General features: G+C 46.9%; 2 protein-coding genes across 3 annotated transcripts in view; one reads left to right on the forward strand and one right to left on the reverse strand.

The window, feature by feature from the left end:
* LOC308109747 (nicotinate-nucleotide pyrophosphorylase [carboxylating]-like) lies at nucleotides 1-5416 on the reverse strand. The gene is made up of 5 exons (XM_080463548.1): nucleotides 5372-5416; nucleotides 3567-3847; nucleotides 1200-1510; nucleotides 489-620; nucleotides 1-269 (listed from the first exon to the last, which is right to left on the reverse strand). Exons 2-5 carry the CDS (start codon nucleotides 3817-3819, stop codon nucleotides 39-41), a joined length of 927 nt encoding a protein of 308 aa, XP_080319674.1. The 5' UTR covers nucleotides 3820-3847; nucleotides 5372-5416; the 3' UTR covers nucleotides 1-38.
* A 1726-nt stretch (nucleotides 5417-7142) lies between these two features.
* ppp1r12c (protein phosphatase 1, regulatory subunit 12C) overlaps nucleotides 7143-18948 on the forward strand; it is a 16725-nt gene continuing 4919 nt past the window's right edge. For both annotated transcript variants that reach the window (XM_080464887.1, XM_080464888.1), the window contains exons 1-13: nucleotides 7143-7456; nucleotides 9915-10077; nucleotides 11595-11725; nucleotides 12228-12346; nucleotides 13480-13639; nucleotides 13774-13918; nucleotides 14779-14853; nucleotides 14943-15022; nucleotides 15121-15233; nucleotides 15312-15379; nucleotides 15805-15947; nucleotides 16987-17074; nucleotides 18317-18434. In XM_080464887.1, the coding sequence (XP_080321013.1) occupies nucleotides 7281-7456; nucleotides 9915-10077; nucleotides 11595-11725; nucleotides 12228-12346; nucleotides 13480-13639; nucleotides 13774-13918; nucleotides 14779-14853; nucleotides 14943-15022; nucleotides 15121-15233; nucleotides 15312-15379; nucleotides 15805-15947; nucleotides 16987-17074; nucleotides 18317-18434 (1579 nt within the window). In that variant the 5' untranslated portion in view covers nucleotides 7143-7280. The remainder of the gene's footprint in view (nucleotides 7457-9914; nucleotides 10078-11594; nucleotides 11726-12227; nucleotides 12347-13479; nucleotides 13640-13773; nucleotides 13919-14778; nucleotides 14854-14942; nucleotides 15023-15120; nucleotides 15234-15311; nucleotides 15380-15804; nucleotides 15948-16986; nucleotides 17075-18316; nucleotides 18435-18948) is intronic.

Below are 18948 nucleotides of genomic sequence, written 5' to 3' on the forward strand. Positions count from 1 at the left end.
GCTATGAGAATATCTGGTCGCTTTATTGATGAGCGGGTTCACTGTGTGCACGTCTGATTTGTGGCGAGAAGCTTTGCATCGCCACCCGATGTTTGTATTTTGAGTGAGAAGTCTACGACGGGGCATCCCTGCGTGATGCAGCCCAGAGAAACGACGTCCACATGTGAGGAGAAATACAAGGCAAGGTTTTCCGGAGTAACTCCTCCGCTGGCCTCGATGAGCAGAGCCGGGAACTCGTCCTTCAGTGTCCGAGCCGCGGTGTGGAGCTCCTGCAGGTAGGAAATGTCACGGTGAGAACAGGAAATAACCGCGGCGCAGTGCTTTCTGTGAGGAGTGTATCAACAATACCCCTGTTGATGATAAAATGACATATACCTCTTACCACAATGATACAAACACCTTCCAACAAGCAACCATCATTAAACTAAATGAAGCTGAACAGCACTTTCCAACAACAAACTTAAATTACTTATCAAACAAACAAAAACCTGAGGGAGGAAGTTGTCCAGCATCACAATGTCCGCCCCAGCCGCCGCCGCCTCCCGGCCCTCCGCCGTGGAGCGACACTCCACCTCGATCTTACTGCTGAAGCCGCACACTGAGCGGGCGACGGTCACCGCCTGGAAAAACAAACCAACCTTCTTACTGGTGTATAACACAGGTGCACCTGTCCTCACCTATCCTCACCTGTCCAGGTGTACCTGTCCTCACCTGTGCAGGTTTACCTGTCCTCAGCTGTGCTCAACCTGTCCTCATCTGTCCTAGTGTACTTGTGCTCAACTTGTTCACACCTGTCCAGATGTATCTGTCCTCACCTGTCCAGGTGTCCCTGTTCTCACCTATCCTTGCCTGTCCAGGTGCACCTGTCCTTACCTGTCCAGGTGTACCTGTCCTCAACCTGTCCTCACCTGTCCAGGTGTACCTGTCCTCAACCTGTCCTCACCTGACAAGGTGTACCTGTCCTCACCTATCCTCACCTGTCCAGGTGTATCCTGTCCTCACCTGTCCAGGTGTACCTGTCCTCAACCTGTCCTCACCTGATGAGGTGTACCTGTCCTCACCTATCCTCACCTGTCCAGGTGTCCCTGTTCTCACCTATCCTTACCTGTCCAGGTGTATCCTGTCCTCACCTGTTCAGGTGAGGGCAGTAACTGTATCACCTGTACTATTTTTAGTATTGTTGTGGTGTGTTTGCTGACCTCTGTGATGCTTCCTGATGCCCACACGTGGTTGTCCTTCAGCATCACCATCCCACTCAGGTCATGCCTGTGCGTGGACGCGCCGCCGACCAGCATGGCATACTTCTCCACCAGTCGAAAGCCGGGGGTGGTCTTGCGTGTGCCGGCCACTTCTCCATGCCAGCCCGCTGCCTTGGCCACGGCCCGGAGCTGAGCACAGCGGGTGGCGATCCCCGAGGCGCGGGCCAGACAGTTCAGAGCCGGACGTTCCCCAAGGAGGAGGCACCTCGCTGGGCCTCGCACCACCGCCGTCACGGTGACTGCGTCTGCACCTGGAAACATGGAAGATCTGATCAGAGGGACAGCGGATTAAATACTCTGATCTACAGCCCTTCACCGTGTCAGCACCTCACAGAGTGTCTGGTGGGACCAAACCACAACATGCAAACATCACACGCTGAACTAGATAAACAGTGCTAACCTCAGTGCTAGCTTCAGTGTTAGCCTCAGTGATAGCCTCAGTGCTAGCCTCAGTGATAGCCTCAGTGCTAGCCTCAGAGTTAGCCTCAGTGATAGCCTCAGTGTTAGCCTAAGTTATAGTTCAGTGTTAGCCTCAGTGCTAGCCTAAGTGATAGCCTCTGTGCTAGCCTCAGTGTTAGCCTCAGTGTTAGCCTCAGTGATAGCCTCAGCGATAGCCTCTGTGCTAGCCTCAGTGCTAGCCTCAGAGTTAGCCTCAGTGATAGCCTCAGTGTTAGCCTCAGTTACAGCCTCAGTGTTAGCCTCAGTGTTAGCCTCAGTGTTAGCTTCAGTGCTAGCCTCAGTGCTATCCTCAGTGTTAGCCTCAGTTACAGTCTTTTGACCAGCATGCGACTCATGTGGAAGTTCTCGGTTTCACATCATGCCACATGGTTGAAAACCGCAGGCATTCCTGTTTTTATTCAACAAAAGATTCTTCCATGTCATTTATTCTCTGCAAATGATTTCAGTGTTTCCTAAACATCTCTACTTGCACGCTTTAACAGGTAGTCCCTGCACAATTCTGAATGTTTATGTGATATGCAGCCACAGATACACGATATAAACTGAAAGTTATGAGAGACACCACTTAATGCTCCTGAAGCATTTCAAGTTTCATTGTGGCTCTTCTTCTTTGGACAAACGGGGAAGTGACACCCGCCCATCACCACCACAAAGATATTGTTTGAGAAAACCTGAAGAATGTTAAACCGTCAGAAATTCACTGAAAGGACTTATTATATAACTAATGCACTTAAAAACACATTTATAACTTCTGCCTCACGTCTGTCCCACCTAGAGGAGAGAAGCCCCCCCCCCTCAGGTGAGTAGGTGAGGGATGCATTTGATTTGAGCGTTTGTTGAAGAGACATTTGTTGTATAGACATATCTGTGAAACCACCACGAGACCCAGAGCAGGTCCCCAGTCCAGTGGGGTATGGCAGAACCAACAACCCTCCTGGGCGCTGGAACAACCAAGCATCCCTCACCGAGTCATGGAGACCACCGAGTCAGAGACCACCGAGTCAGAGACCACAGAGTCGTGGAGATCACCAGCTGCAGCCACATGTAAAGCCAGACCCACAGTGAAAAACATCTCCCCACCATCCTGCCTTCACCTGTCCCAGTATGTTCTCCTTCATTCCGGGACAATATGAAGGATTAATGAACAATTTGTCAATATGTGTCATATTACACTCATTTAAACTACACATACATCCGTTTCACAAATCAGCTCAACATTTTGAAAATATTTTTTTAGAGAAAATTTCTGTTTGAAAAGTGAAAACCTTCTTTAGGAGTGAGATTTTGAAATAAAACTGTATTTTGTTTAATCAACTTCAAACTTTAAATAACTGAATCTCAATAAATTAGATCATCAGAAAACATTAGATTTATTACAAACAAACTGATTCATGTTAAGTGTTTGATTCTTTTGATTTTCAGGATTAGAAGTAACAGATCATGATAAATGGAGGTTTATTAAGATGCCTGTGTCCCTCTGGAGTTACATGAATATGAAGAGACGGGCTGCAGATTGTTGTCACAAGGTTTTACTGGTTAAATGTGTTTGTTTTCTGTATTTTGTCTCTTTTCTTGAACGTCTGCACTCATCACTGAGTGGAAGCTGTGGAACCTTAAACTGGTTCTGGTTGTTGATTCTGAAACTTTGATGCAGACAGACGAGGACTCGTCCACTGAGTTGGTTTGAACCTGTAACGATCCTGGACAATGGAACGGATTAACTGGTAAACCACATTTCTTTCCTTGCGTTGTTTTCTCCTTTGTTTTGTTCACTCTCCTTTTCAAAATGTTCCTCCCTGACTGAGGGTGTAGTTTAGAGCTCATGCTGCAGGAAGCAGCCGGTCCTACCAGTCCGCTCCCCGTCCTGGTGGATCCAGTCTACGGTGCAGCCCAGCTGGGAGAAGACGGCGGTGAAGAAGGGGCTTCCTGCCAGTACGCTGTTGGGGGTCTTACATAGCAGCCGGGCCTCCACCTCCCCAGACCCCACGCACGCTCCAGCTGGGTCCAGACTGGGCGTGTCCTCGGCCAGCCAGTCCTGGGCCAGCCGGGTCAGGGTGTGGCGGGGCAGCGAGTCGGCTGCCGGGTGATTTGGTGAGGACATTCTCCAAACACAGGAAACGAGTCACGTACTGTACAACAGAAGAAACTAGTCAATTGTCATGTTAACTGCTCCAGTTTACGTGACAATGGGAAACAAATAAATGCTGAGAGCAGGGGTGGGCAGTCCAGGTCCTTTAGGGCTGCAGTCCTGCATGTTTTCAATGTCCCTTGCTCAAACACATCTGAGTTATCATGATGAAGCTCTGCAGAAACTGATAACGAGCCAATCATTGCTATCAGCAGTGTCGAAGTGAGGTCACATCGAAACCGTGGAGGACTTCAGCCCTCCAGGACCAAGATTGCCCATCCCTACTTCAGAGGATTTTATTGTCATCGTCATCGTCACGTTACCACAGTCTGAGGAACAATCACAGTTTATGGAACTAATTTGTCCAAATGCTAACACTAACCATATAACCTCTGACCCTAGAACCTGTAACCCCTAACTTCTAGCTCTTTACCTCTAACTCCTAACCTCTGACCTATAACCCCTAACCTCTAACTCTTTACCACAAACTCCTAACCTCTGACCTATAACCCCCAACCTCTAACTCTTTACCTCTAACTCCTAACCTCTGACCTATAACCCCTAACTCTCTAAGCCTCTAACCCTCTAACCCTCTAACTCTCTAAGCCTCTAACCCTCTCACTCTCTAACCCTCTAACCCTCTCACTCTCTAACCCTCTAACCCTCTAACTCTCTAACCCTCTAACCCTCTAACCCTCTAACCCTCTAACCCTCTCACTCTCTCACTCTCTAACCCTCTAACTCTCTAACCCTCTAACCCTCTAACCCTCTAACCCTCTAACTCTCTAACCCTCTAACCCTCTAACCCTCTAACCCTCTAACCCTCTAACCCTCTAACTCTCTAACCCTCTAACTCTCTAACCCTCTAACCCTCTAACTCTCTAACCCTCTCACTCTCTAACCCTCTCACTCTCTAACCCTCTAACCCTCTAACCCTCTCACTCTCTAACCCTCTAACCCTCTCACTCTCTAACTCTCTAACTCTCTAAGCCTCTAACCCTCTCACTCTCTAACCCTCTAACTCTCTAACCCTCTAACCCTCTAACTCTCTAACCCTCTAACCCTCTCACTCTCCAACCCTCTAACTCTCTAACCCTCTAACCCTCTAACCCTCTAACCCTCTAACCCTCTAACTCTCTAACCCTCTAACCCTCTAACTCTCTAACCCTCTAACCCTCTAACCCTCTAACCCTCTAACCCTCTAACTCTCTAACCCTCTAACCCTCTAACCCTCTAACCCTCTAACTGTTCGGGGTTATGCTCCAGAAAACACAGGCTGCCTAGATAATTTAAGCAACTTGAAAAACAACAAAAGTTTTGGTGACTTCAAAATGTTTTGATGGATACACATATTCACCATATTTTAAACTATTCGTTCCCATTACTAACTGATAATTGGTAAAGCACAGTGTTAACTGAAGTGTCGATGTTGGCCCAATGACATGTTTAGAGTATATTACACACAAAACAATTCCAAGCAGTGAGTAGTCACTGGTAAGATGGTGTGAATGAGATGAAAACTCACCTGAATGAAGGACTCTCCGTATTGCTGCTTCGCCGGCTGCAGACTGGAGGAGCTGAACGAGCTGAACAGAAGAATGTGAGCTGGAGTTTGACCCTCAGTCTCTGGTGGAATGTTTACAAGAGCTGCATCGATCGTCGGCCTCCACATTCATGGGAAACTCATGACAGCGTGTGCAGCTCGTGTGAATTGATCTGAATGTGGCCCTTTAGTTCTTTAATGATTGTGGGATCAGTTCACTGACGCACTGATTCACATGCATCCTTCACTTTCATCTTATTTATTTACCCTTTGGAAAGCTGACATGTTTCATCTGAAACCTGGTCAAAGCTAAATGATGAAGTAACTTCTGCAATGATGGTTTTTCAATATAAATCTAAAACCTTTAGTTTAACCAATTGCGTGCTGATTAATCCATCCATCCATCCATCCATCCATCCATCCATCCATCCATCCATCCATCCATCCATCCATCCATCCATCCATCCATCCGTCCGTCCGTCCGTCCATCCATCCATCATTTATCCCTCCATCATCAATCATCATCCATCCATCATTCAACCAATCATTATCCATCCATCCATTATTTATCCTTTCATCATCTGTTCATCCATCTATCAATCCATCATTTGTCCATCCATCATCCATTCATCATTCATCATTCATCATCCATCCATCCATCCATTTTTTTTTTGTCTGAGGAATGTTTTGAACATTGACAGTTAATGTCTGAAAACTAAGGTGTGTTTTTGAAAAAATACTTTATTATTACTACTATTATTCTTATTATAACAACAATAAGTTCACTTTTATTTTATAACAGAATTGACTGATCTGACAGTTGTGTTCTCTTTCTCATGATGATTATTGATCAAGGTTAAAAGAGCTTTCAGAAACTTCCCACTTGACAACAGTCACTTGTTTCTTTCAAACTTTGCAGTGGGAACTTTTCAAATGTCTGTCTCCTCATGATTCCAGCAGGAATATAACTAAAAGGTCAACTCTATAGCAATGTTAATCATGTCTTATAAGAAATGTTCTATTGTCATAATACATGTATTTTATGATTTTACATATTTTTATTGACGATGTTGTGGTTTGTTCGTTTAAACATTGTGTTTAAAAGAGGTTTTACTGAAACATGAAGCCTCCATTGGCTCACTGAGGACAAAAGCAGGAAGAGCTTAATGCTATTTCTGGATTTCCCTTCCAGGCTCCTCAGTAGTAGGGGTGAGAGCTTAATGCCCCGGTGTGGGGTTGATTAATACCTTGATGTAGGGTTGTTTAATACTCCGGTGTAGGGTTCTTTAATGCCCCGGTATTGGACTGTTTTATACCTCGATGCAGGGTTTGTTTAATACCCCAATGTAGGGTTGTTTAATGCCGCAGTGTGGGGCTGTTTAATACCCTTATGTGGGGGTATTTATTGCCCCGGCCAGGACTCATCATTTGCTCTGGTGTGGGGCAATTTAAGGCCCCAATGTGGGGTTGTTTCATATCCCAATGTGGGGCTATTTAATGCCCCAGCCAGGGGTTATTTGTTGCCCCGGTTTGGACTGTCTATTGCCTGGGTGCGAGGTCATATATTGCCCCGGTGTGGGGTTGTATAATGACCTGGTGCGGGTCAGTTAAGGTTAGGGTTATTGCTCCGGTGTGGGGTCATTGCGGGATCATTAATTGCCCGGTGCGGGGTCATTGCGGGGTTGTTTCTGCGGCGTAGCGGTGTGACGTCACCGACAGGCCTGCACAGCCCTGCGCGCACTCGCGGGCGCGCGACTCGTCGGCTCCTGGAGAAGAAGCAGGAAGTGAAGGACACATGGAGGGTGTGTCCGCCGCCGCCTCTCTGTCCGGGTGATTTTCACAAAAACACCGGCCTCCACCCGCTGCGCCGCCGCCGCGGTTAGCCAACCAGATGGGGGACTCGGCGCGGACCAAGCGGCGGGAGCAGCTGAAGCGCTGGGCCGGCTCCTGCACCGACCGGGCGCCGGACGTTCCCCGGCGGAGGTGGCGCGGAGACGCAGAGCCCGAGGCCGAGCGGAGCGAGCCGAGCGCGGGCAGAGACGAGGGCAGCCCCGGCATGAGACGACGGTGAGGCGGGCTGTGAGGACTGGCCCGGGGTAGGAAGGGGGGACTCGCGGGGGGTTCAGTCCGGCTGTGGGGAGGTTTTCTGGGGCTTGTTGGTGTTTTTAACCGGTTTTATCGGAGAGTTCGAGGCCGGGCGCAGCGCCCTGTGCTAGCCTGCTAGCAGAGCGTTTCTCCGGACGCCTGCTGAGTTGAGCTCCGGGCTTCTTCCTGCTGCTCTCTTCTGCTTTTATCAACATGGATTTATCTTATATGAGACATAAAGTTAAATCTGACTCAAATACATAATCGGTGCTCCGAAACTACACTTCTTCCCCCAGACGAACCCAGTGGAGCCTCAGATTAACATCACACTGCACATTGTCTGAAATGATCAATAATCATTTCTGTTATAATAAAAAAAAAGCTTTATAAACTATCCAGATACTGTAAACATTCCAGATCAGTACAGTATTGTTGTAGTGAAGTTAAAGAATGTAATCGTCTTCCTTTATCCATTTGCAGTCGTTGACATCTCTTGTATCAACACAGGTGTTAAATAATAATAATCCAGTTTCAGGTGCTTCTTCGGGAATAAATTCATCTGCAATAGGCTGGATTACATGTTAACGTAGCAGAATTTCCCATATATTTTCTGTTAGAGTGGAAAACGTGTGAAGAATTTCAGAATATGTTTTTATCCCATCTACTGAAAACGTCTCTGTTTTTGTTCAGAATAACTTTGGCCGGATTAGAAGCTATGCCGGCCTGTTTCAGCCTGCATTCCATCATTTTAAACGACCTGAATCTCAGTTTTCTGAGTCTTGTCTAACACCAGCTCTGCTCAGACAGCTGCCCATCCATCACTGCTCTTCAGATGGTTACAGCTGGTTTCAACTCCTGATCTAAAGCTTCTTGTACCGGCTGTCTCCTTTGACCCTCTTCCCAGCTGACGCATCCAAGAACGTTTCAATTTGCAGAAGTCCTTTATGGTCTGATTGATTTCAACTTTCCAAAAGGTTTTTTTTAATTTGACTTAAAGCCTGAATTTATGCTGAACACTTTAAAAACCATCACTTGTTTCCCGTGTGTCGCACCTGAACCCAGCACACAGGAAAATACGGCAGCTTCAAAATGTCTGTCAGCGAGTTCAGACCGAACTTCAACTGAAAAGCTTTCAGGAGAGCTGGAGTCTGCCACTGCAGTGAGAAGAATTGGAAGCATAAAACTAAATATTTAACACGCGGTAGTTGAAGTTCCACAAACTGACTGTCCGTTGAGTTTCTTTGGGGTTCTTAATGTTTGGTGCCTGCAGGAACACCAAATACTTCTACCCTCGATAGAAACCGGGGATGTTGATGGATAGGAACCGGGGATATTGATGGATAGGAACCGGGGATATTGATGGATAGGAACCGGGGATGTTGATGGATAGGAACCGGGGATGTTGATGGATAGGAACCGGGGATATTGATGGATAGGAACCGGGGATATTGATGGATAGGAACCGGGGATGTTCACATGCAGTGTTTGGTTTGTCTTCAGGAAATTGATAGGTTTCTTTTGCACGTCAATATTTAACATTTTGGAATTGTGAATGTTTTTATAGTAAATGTTGAGCCTTTGATGATCATCTGTACAGATTGTGCTGCAGAATGAAAATGACTGCTCCTGAACAGTGAAGCTATTCGGTGCTGGAGTTGGACTATCTGTCTACCTTCGCCTCTCATGAATGAAAGAACAAGCTGGTGAATACAAGTGGCCAATATTGGTTTGCTCCGGGGCGGTGGAACTCACTCTTCCTGATGGGATCAGGAGAAAGAATGAAAGTGAAGCTGCTGCACGTTGTACTGGTTCATGTGAATAAAAACTCCTGTTGGGGGTCAAGCAGGCTCCTCCAGGTTGGGTGAAGCCTGGACTCTCTGGAGAGGTTATATCTCTCAGTGCTGCTTGGGTTTGTAAAGATGAGCTGGAGAAAGTTTTGGTGGATGTCAAGATATTTTTTACTCCTCATATTGCCACAAGAAAGAAGATTTATGGACTTTAAATGAACTGTTGTATTTCATGTTTCCACGGGACCAGAATGCATCCCTGTCACTGGCCACTACCGCCAGTCTTTACCTTTCAATCAGCTGTCACCCAAACACAGGACGGCCTTCAGCTGCTAATGCTAATGCTGAAGACCAACCTGAGAAAGCTAAAGATGATGGTGTGGATGACGAGATGAAGCTTCTGTGGTTACGGGGAGTCTCTCCTGTTAGTTCAGATAATATTTTATTCAAATATTATCTATGTGAATCTTGTGAAAAACACGTTTGTGGAGAAGCTCGTGCCAAACGAATTACACACATGAAGGAATCAAAAAGAACAATGACCAGTTTCAAAGAGAATATAAACATTTATCAGTACGTTCATGAGGAATTCATTTGTAAACATATTTACTGAAAGTGAAGATGCGAAATGGTCTGAATCCTTTTGTCTGCAGCAAGCGGGTGCGGTTCGACCGGGCTGCAGAGTTTCTGGCCGCCTGTGCGAGCGGAGACACGAAGGAGGCCCAGGTGATGCTGGAGGAGGTGGAAGTGACAAAGGACAACGTGGCGGACATCATCAACTGCTCAAACGCTGATGGGATCACGGCTCTGCACCAGGTGAGGCTACCGCACCGTTCACACCAGGGATGCAACGCTGCTCCGTAACACGGCGAACGCTTCGCTTCAACCTGAATGCTTCAATATGCCCCGATGGACTGCCGGATTAACTTTGTGTTAATGCTTTACGTGTGTGTGCGTCCGTCCGTCCTCCGTCACGCTGCCTTGACGTCTGGTTCAGTCCGTTCTGGTTCAGTCCGTTCTGGTTCCTCAGAAGACGCGGTTCATATGGGCGCTTTATTTCAGCCTCCGTCTGTAGTGCGTCGCACGAGATGGGACTTCTGCTGCATCACTGCTGCTGCCATCTTGAAGTGTTAAAATAACTTCATACAAATCACTGATGTGGATCATTTTGGTTTTGTTGATGAAAACGACAACGGGAGAGTGAAAACAGTTAAAGCAGTGAAAGGTCACGCTGTCATTTACCTGGTCCGACCCCCCCACCCCCCCCAGGTCACATTGGGTTGCATTTCGAGTGAAATGAGTCTGATCCTGAATCTATAGAGGAGAATCGCTCTGTTGATCAGTTTACGGAGGACAGTGATGGAGGGAATCACCTGAGTTGTGTAGAGATCAGCGTTACCAGCAGCTGAAGGCAGCTCCAGCCACCAAACAAAACGAGTGTTGAGGTTAAATCCAGGTTTTGCCTGTTTCTCTCTCCACCTGCTAAACTCTATGTGGACTGATGTTGTGCCCCAGGTTGAAGAAACTCCATGTTTATAATCAGCTTTATGGAAAATGTCAGCGTTAATCAGCTCAGTTCTCAGATTTGGAAAATAACTAATGAAATAACATTTTAAACGTATAATGTAGGTTTCTATGAGACACAATAAGTTGAAGGGACTTTAAACGCAGCATTTGAAATTCTCATCAGGTTTTGAACCCTTCCTTCATTCTCTGAAACTTTACCGTGAAGTTGAGCGATCGATCGCACCTGAAGTCAAAGTCACACTGGCTATGATTTAAAATAATCTATAAACTCTCCTTTTCCCCGTCACTCTGCTTTGCAGATACAGGTTTTCATATTGAAGCGACAAATCATTTTAACCAGTGGAACATCCCAAAGCTTCACTAATCACTCTGCTGCGAAGATAAAACACTTCACCTTCGTACCTGCAGCGATCAGTGTGAAGAGCCTGGAGTCGGTCTGAGGTTCACGGGTCAAGGTCCTCGGGTGAACTCGGGACATGAGAAATGACTGATGAGCACCTTTCAAGATGCCTGGGGTCACTCTACTCTCTGGACATGTTAAAAAAACATAGTGACATTAGCATCAGCACTTTGATCACCCAATACTTTATTTCCATTGTACTAAATACACAGAATAAGTTCTCATATTTCCTGTGGCTCTTCTAGAGGTTGTGGAGTTTGTTTGTGTTTTGCCAGTTTAATTAAGTTGTAGCTGTCACATGGTGCTTCGAACACATAAGGAAAAGCCGAACATCTGCTTGGAGGATCTGAGATCACAAGAGACACGATGCAGCAGGTGACTGATGGTGTTTCCTCTTTGTGCTCAGGCCTGCATCGACGGGAGCATGGACATGGTGAACTTCCTGTGGCAGCACGGCGCCAGCATCAACCAGGTGGACAATGAGGGATGGACGCCGCTGCATGTCGCCGCCTCCTGCGGCTACCCCGAGATCGCAGAGTGTGTAGTTTACCTGCTAACAGTTCACCGTGTGTGTGTGTGTGTGTGTGTGTGTGTGTGTGTGTGTGTGTGTGTGTGTGTGTGTGTGTGTGTGTGTGTGTGTGTGTGTGTGTGTGTGTGTGTGTGTGTGTGTGTGTGTGTGTGTGTGTGTGTGTGTGTGTGTGTGTGTGTGTGTGTGTGTGTGTGTGTGTGTGTGTGTGTGTGTGTGTGTGTGTGTGTGTGTGTGTGTGTGTGTGTGTGTCAGTATTTATTCACTCAACATTACTAACATTGTAGTTGTGTTTGGCAGCACAGTGATTCAGCAGAAGCACGAGCTTTACTGCCACACACACACACACACACACACACACACACACACACACACACACACACAAATGTAATCTGTTTTGCTTCAGTGTGAGATGTTTGGTCCTTTGCTCAGAGGTTCTGCATCGTACACTCAGATAAAGTCTCTTGGATAATTAATTTAGCTTTAAGTTGATTGTTTCTGTGTTTTGAACAGCTTCCTGTTGCAACAAGGAGCGTCTCTCTCTGCTGTGAACTGTGACGGCGACGTTCCTCTGGACATCGCTTTGGACGAGACCACCGAGACGCTGCTGCAGGGCCACACCCTGAGACAAGGTGAGCGACCGAGTCACTGCAGACACTCCGAGTCACTGACATGAGTCACTGCAGACACTCCAAATCACTGAAACGAGTCACTGCAGTCACACCGAGTCACTGCGACGCGTCACTGCAGAGACATCGAGTCACTGAGACGAGTCACTGCAGACACTCCGAGTCACTGAAACGAGTCACTGCATAGACATCGAGTCACTGCAGACACACCGAGTCAGTGCGACGCGTCACTGCAGAGACATCGAGTCACTGAGACGAGTCACTGCAGAGACACCGAGTCACTGCAGACACTCCAAGTCACTGAAACGAGTCGCTGCAGTCACACCGAGTCACTGAGACGAGTCACTGCAGAGACACCGAGTCACTGAGACCGAGTTGCTGAGACGCGTCACTGCAGACACACCGAGTCACTGAGACGAGTCACTGCAGAGACACCGAGTCACTGAGACCGAGTTGCTGAGACGCGTCACTGCAGACACACCGAGTCACAGAGACGAGTCACTACAGAGACACCGAGTCACTGAGACGGAGTTGCTGAGGATCACTTGAGATGAAGTGAGCGACCGAAAAACAAGTAGTGAACAAACCGATGCGAGATGAAAAAGAGAAGACTGTAAAGATGTGGAGCAGCCGAGAAGCTCAGTGGAGGTCGGCTCAGACCAGCGTCACACATCAGGACGTCCTTCAAAACATATGGAAGGTCATCACCGGAGATGTACTATCACGTCTAGGGCTGCAACAACAAATTGATAAAATACGATTATTAAAAGTGTTTGCAACGAATTTCATTATCAATTTGTTGTGTCGCACGATTTATGTACAGTAGTACATAAATATATTGTATACATCTTTGTATTGGTTCAGTTATGTTCTTTTAAATAACCATAACATCTTTGGTGTTTGGTTCATTCAATATCAACTGGTCCTACAATTTGAAATGTTGTTTTTTTTTTCATCCGATTCTTCGAATAATCCCCCAAAAAACTGACCAATTAATCGATTATTAAAATAATTGTTAGTTGCAGCCTTGATCACATCGCCGCACTACCAAATTAAACCGAACTGTGACTCAGTGCTGCCCCCTATTGAAGTGCAGTGGAAGTTGGGTGAAGGTTTGAATGTCTTTCGTTCTCCAGGAGTGGACTTGGAAGCAGCAAAGCGTTTCGAGGAGGAACAGATGATGTCGGATGCTCGGACCTGGCTGACTGACGGTGCCCCTGCTGATGTACGAAACCCCAAAACCGGGGCCACGCCGCTGCATGTGGCTGCAGCCAAAGGCTACCTGGAGGCCCTCAAGTAACTAGTTTGGATTGGCTCTTTTCCATGAACATTGACTCGCTCGTGGTTTTCCAGCTTCACTTGCTGCCTTGTTGACTTCTGTTCCACGTTAAAGTTGTTGTTGCCGTGTCGCTGTGGTCCTGCTCCTCCAGGATACTGTGTCAGTGTGGCCTGGACGTGTCGGCCGTGGACTTTGATGGCTGGACGCCTCTCCACGCGGCAGCTCACTGGGGTCAGGGCGAGGCCTGCTGCATTCTGGCCGAACAGCTGTGCAACATGGAGGCTCGCAGCAACGGGGTGAGCCTCAAGTAATAGTTCCAACTGTCTCATCACACTGTGGTGCAGACTGCTGCCTTCAGAGCAGCTTCACACACATATTGGAGCATCATATTGAAAACACACAGCCTCGTATCGTTCACATCAGGTCAGTAAAGACCAACAAGAGCCAGTTTATTTAACGAAAGCATCATTCAATCTTTGCTTATCTTTCAGTTTTAATCAGGATCAACAAGTCACACACGGCTTCACTCAGCAGGTCAAGACAATAGCAGTTTAGTTGGTACTGGACCAGATTGAGAGCAGCAGCATGCAGAGACCAACAAGAGTCAAGGTACTCATTGATCATTGGTTAAGAAGAGAAAATCATGGATGATCAGGAAACGTCTCTGCAAGTTTCAACCAGCAACATAAAAACGCATACATAAGTCAGAAGCCACACAGATTGATGGTGAGATAAAATCCAATAAGAGTCCAGATTCTTAGTTTCTAATTCCATTCAGGGGCAGACAAAGGCCAACAACTGTCAAGATGCTTGTTTATGCAATTAAATCCAGAATAAAATCCAACAACGGGCAGCGTTCAATAAATTTAAAGAGGATAACTCTGGGAAAGGCCAACATACACGACGATAATTAGGTTTAAACTTACCTGCCAGGTTCAGTCAGCCTCAAAATAGTTCCTCACTGTTTTCAACCAACAGCAAGTAAAAGCCAGAGCCAGAGCAGGAGCAGACCAGCAGTCAGCCAGAGAGTTCTGTGTTTGAAACCGTCATTATGTGTTCTCATGATCAGATTCTTGTTCTGAGAATGAAGATTCCTGGTTCCATCTGTTTATCAGTGATGATTTACTGTGGCTCCCTGTCACGTTGTGGCCTGCAGGGTCAGACGCCGTTCGACGTGTCGGACGAGAGTGTGGAGGAGTTGCTGGAGGAGCTGTCACAGAAACAAGCCAATGTGAGACGTTCTCAGCTTCACTTGCCGACTCTCTTTCACGTCATACGTTTTCCTTAGTGGAAATCAGCTTGTTGTTGTGTTTTCCTCAGTGGCGTAACGAGCGGTCAGTACTGGATCGACAGAACGCTCCGGCCTCAAACACCGCCAATGCACAGACCAAGAAACGCAGGTGAATGTCCACATGGGATTCCTCCCGCGGGTTTGCCAGAGGGATTGTGGCTTAGAGAGGAGCAGCTCTTCTCTGTGTGATGTGTGTGTGGTTTCCAGGAGCTCGGTGTGCAGGATGAGCAGTAAAGAGAAGATGACTGTGCAGGACCAGTCGAAGGAGAGAGGCGTCTCCGGAGGTCTGGAGCTGAGCGAGGAGAAGGAGAACAGCCCCGGTAAGACATCGTGTCCTCCAGAGTCTGCTCCACCTGTGTCATGGTGGAGTTACCGACCTCCTCCACTGCTCTTCACAGAAAGCTCCGTCACTTCCAGTTCGGACACCGAGAGCGTGACCACGTCGACGGTCAGCCCGCACGACAAGGTATGAACCAACCGGACCCTCGCCGCAGCTTACAATCAGTTCAAAGCACATTGAAACGTTTTCTACACCTTCCTGCTCTGTCTCTCTGTCTTTCTGTCTCTCTGTCTTTCTGTCTCTGTGTCTCTCTGTCTCTGTGTTTCTCTGTCTCTGTGTCTCTCTGTCTCTGTGTCTCTCTGTCTGTCTGTTATTCTGATTTCAATTTGTCTTCATTAAATCCACTGTTGTTTCACAGTTTTGATGAAATGTTTTATCAGATCACATCCTCTACACCGATACAGAAAAGGAACAGATAAGATAATCTGTATGTCCTCTGGTAATTTCATTCAGCACTCGGCTGTGATGAAGATGACTTCAGCTTCTCCTCGTAAACATGCTGCGACTCATAATCTGGTGACAGTTAATGTGATTCACTCTCTGTCGTTCAGACACCGGAGGAGAGGGGGGAGGAAGAGGAGGAGGAGGAGAAGAAGGAGAAGGAGTACGATAAGGCGGTGGCCAGAGTTCAGCCCACTCCTCAGAAAGACTCTCCAGCCGAGAGCCCCAACACCCCGAGTTCAGACCGCCGCAAGTAAGAGCCACCAACACTCTAAACCTACCTGGACACGGGTCCTGAGGCCCGTAGCACGAACCAGGTTTAACTTACCTGGATGTCTCTCCGTTATCTGGGCTGACTTACCCGGACACTCTTAATCAGCGTTACAAAAAGCACCTGAGCAATCACAAACCCGGCAGAGCAGCTTACTTTACCGTAGAGGAGCAGACGGTTATTCTCCAACAAGATGAAGAATTCAAACATTATCCAGGACAAAGCAAGACTGTCGCTGCCACAAAGCCAGGAAGGAATGCTGCAGAAACTTGTGACTCTTGATGTGGAACTTGGTGAGATTCTACGATATTAATTGATGGATAATGTAAACCGATAGGTACGGTACTGTGAGCACTCAGTTTCACTTCATTATGGCCCAAAAGTGTCAGGCAGTGCTTCCTCACTCATCTTTCAGTTTATATTTTATGTTTCATGGAGTTGCTTTGAGGCTCCGCCCCCATATGAACGTGTTTGTTGTTGGAATATTAACTCCTCACCATGGCGGCACGAGTAGTTGTCCGTTCCATAAATCCACGTTTCTGCAGGTCTGTCAGCGTAACCATCATTATAAACCTCATTATTTCAGATGAAGCGTCGTGGTGAACTAAACAGACTTAGAAACAAGTCAAGAACAAAAACATCCTTCAAAGCGTCAATGACAAGACTTTATTTTATTATTGCAACAGAAATGCATCCCTCGCTAAAGCCCCACCCACAATCTGCACACCAATCAGGATCTTTTAAGAATTAGCAGGTCATTTTGCTGGAGATCTGACTGGTGAGGAGGCGGAGCTCTTATACTGGTTGATCTCTCATCCAGAACATAACCTGCAGCGCAGGTTAGAGGTTCAGTAAATTACCACGGTAACGGGGAAAACCAGAGTTGATTCTGAAGTTAATCCAGAAGCCTCTGGAAACGGGTCCGAGCTCTGTCCGTTTGAGATTACTGTTTGATTATCAGTCCCTCCGGTTGATGTAAAGACTGTGGAGATTTTAAAGGTTGTGATGTTTCTGCTTTCAGGTTTCAGGTTCCAGTCAGAGACGAAGAGTCAGAGTCTCAGAGGAAAGCTCGCTCTCGCCTGATGCGTCAGTCTCGCCGCTCGACACAGGTAACACTCTCCACACAGGAGACACTCTCCACACAGGAGACACTCTCCACACAGGAGACACTCTGCACACAGGAGACACTCTGCACACAGGAGACACTCTGCACACAGGAGACACTCTGCACACAGGTGACACTGCACACAGGTGACACTCTGCACACAGGTGACACTCTGTACACAGGAGACACTCTCCACAGGTGGTGACACTCTCCACACAGGTGGTGACACTCTGTACACAGGTGGTGACACTCTGTACACAGAAGGGTGTGTTGTTGTTGATGGTGTGTTGTTGTTTGCAGGGTGTGGGGTTGTTGTTATTGACGGTGTGTTGTTGTTTCCAGGGTTTGTTGTTGTTTGCAGGGTGTGTTGTTGAGGGTGTGTTTGCAGGGTGTGTTGTTGTTTACGATGTGTTGTGCAGGGTGTGTTGTTGTTTGCAGGGTGTGTTGTTGTTGTTGACTGTGTGTTGTTTGCAGGGTGTGTTGTTGTTGTTGACTGTGTTGTTTGCAGGGTGTGTTGTTGACTGTGTGTTGTTTGCAGGGTGTGTTGTTGTTGTTGACTGTGTTTGCAGGGTGTGTTGTTGAGGGTGTGTTGTTGTTGAGGGTTTGTTGTTGTGTTGTAGTTGTTTTTGCTGAGGGTGTGTTGTTATTGTTGGTGTGTTGTTGCTGAAGGTGTGTTGTTGTTGAGGGTGTGTTGTTGTTTGCGGGGTCTGTTGTTGTTTCTGAGGGTGTGTTGTTGTTGTTGAGGGTGTGTTGTTGTTTGCAGGGTTTGTTGTTGTTGTTGTTGCTGAGGGTGTGTTGTTGTTTGCAGGGTGTGTTGTTGTTGTTGCTGAGGGTTTGTTGTTGTTGTTGTTGTTTGCAGGGTGTGTTGTTGTTGTTGTTTGCAGGGTGTGTTGTTGTTGTTGTTGCTGAGGGTGTGTTGTTGTTGCTGAGGGTGTGTTGTTGTTGTTTGCAGGGTGTGTTGTTGTTGTTGTTGTTGCTGAGGGTGTGTTGTTGTTGTTTGCAGGGTGTGTTGTTGTTGTTGTTGCTGAGGGTGTGTTGTTGTTGCTGAGGGTGTGTTGTTGTTGTTTGCAGGGTGTGTTGTTGTTGTTGTTGTTGCTGAGGGTGTGTTGTTGTTGTTTGCAGGGTGTGTTGTTGTTGTTGTTGTTGCTGAGGGTGTGTTGTTGTTGTTTGCAGGGTGTGTTGTTGTTGTTTGCAGGGTTTGTTGTTGTTGTTGTTGTTGCTGAGGGTGTGTTGTTGTTGTTTGCAGGGTGTGACCCTGACGGACCTGAAAGAAGCGGAGAAGTGTGTGATCAAAGCGTCGGACTCGTCTCCTCGCAGCGTCCAGCCCGTCAGCCCCATCGTCACCATCACGCCTGCTGAGAGAGGTGAGACACAGGAAGTTGCACCGATGATGTCACACTTCACCTCATTCTCACCCCGGAACAGTGTGAGCATTGTTGTGGATAGAAATGGTCTCATAGAATCATCTAAACTCCTGGTAGCTGCTTCGACTCAAACTGACGAGGAGGAGACATAAACCACTTCAGCACTTTTCATACATTCTACAGTCAAATCTTAGAAATCAGCTTCTGTTTTAGTCAAAATCTGAATTATTTTTAATAAATTTGCAAAAATCTCAACAAAAAGAAGAAACTTTTCTCGTTGTCATTATAGGGTGTTTTGAGGGAAAAAATGAATTTCATTGATTTTGGAGTAAAGCTGTAACATAATGTGGAAAAAGTGAAGTACTGTGAATACTTCCTGGATGTACAGTAATCTGGAGGTACTCTGAAGATGACGAGTCGTCACGGAGTTCTGCAGAAAACCTGACAACAAACTCATTGATACGTGTGAAGAAAATACACCGATATGGACGCTTCTACCTCTTATCTTCTTTAG

The sequence above is a fragment of the Lipophrys pholis genome (assembly GCF_963383615.2).
Source record: "Lipophrys pholis genome assembly, chromosome: 5".
Classification (NCBI taxonomy): domain Eukaryota; kingdom Metazoa; phylum Chordata; class Actinopteri; order Blenniiformes; family Blenniidae; genus Lipophrys; species Lipophrys pholis.

What these genes read in the sequence shown, in the direction of transcription:
- LOC308109747 (XM_080463548.1), bottom strand. Translation starts at nt 3,819, where the DNA reads ATGTCCTCACCAAATCACCCGGCAGCCGACTCGCTGCCCCGCCACACC. An exon ending in CCAGGACGGGGAGCGGACTG is followed by an intron (nt 1,511 to 3,566) that starts GTAGGACCGGCT and finishes CCATGTTTCCAG; the next exon opens with GTGCAGACGCAGTCACCGTG. An exon ending in TGGACAACTTCCTCCCTCAG is followed by an intron (nt 270 to 488) that starts GTTTTTGTTTGT and finishes TCCTACCTGCAG; the next exon opens with GAGCTCCACACCGCGGCTCG.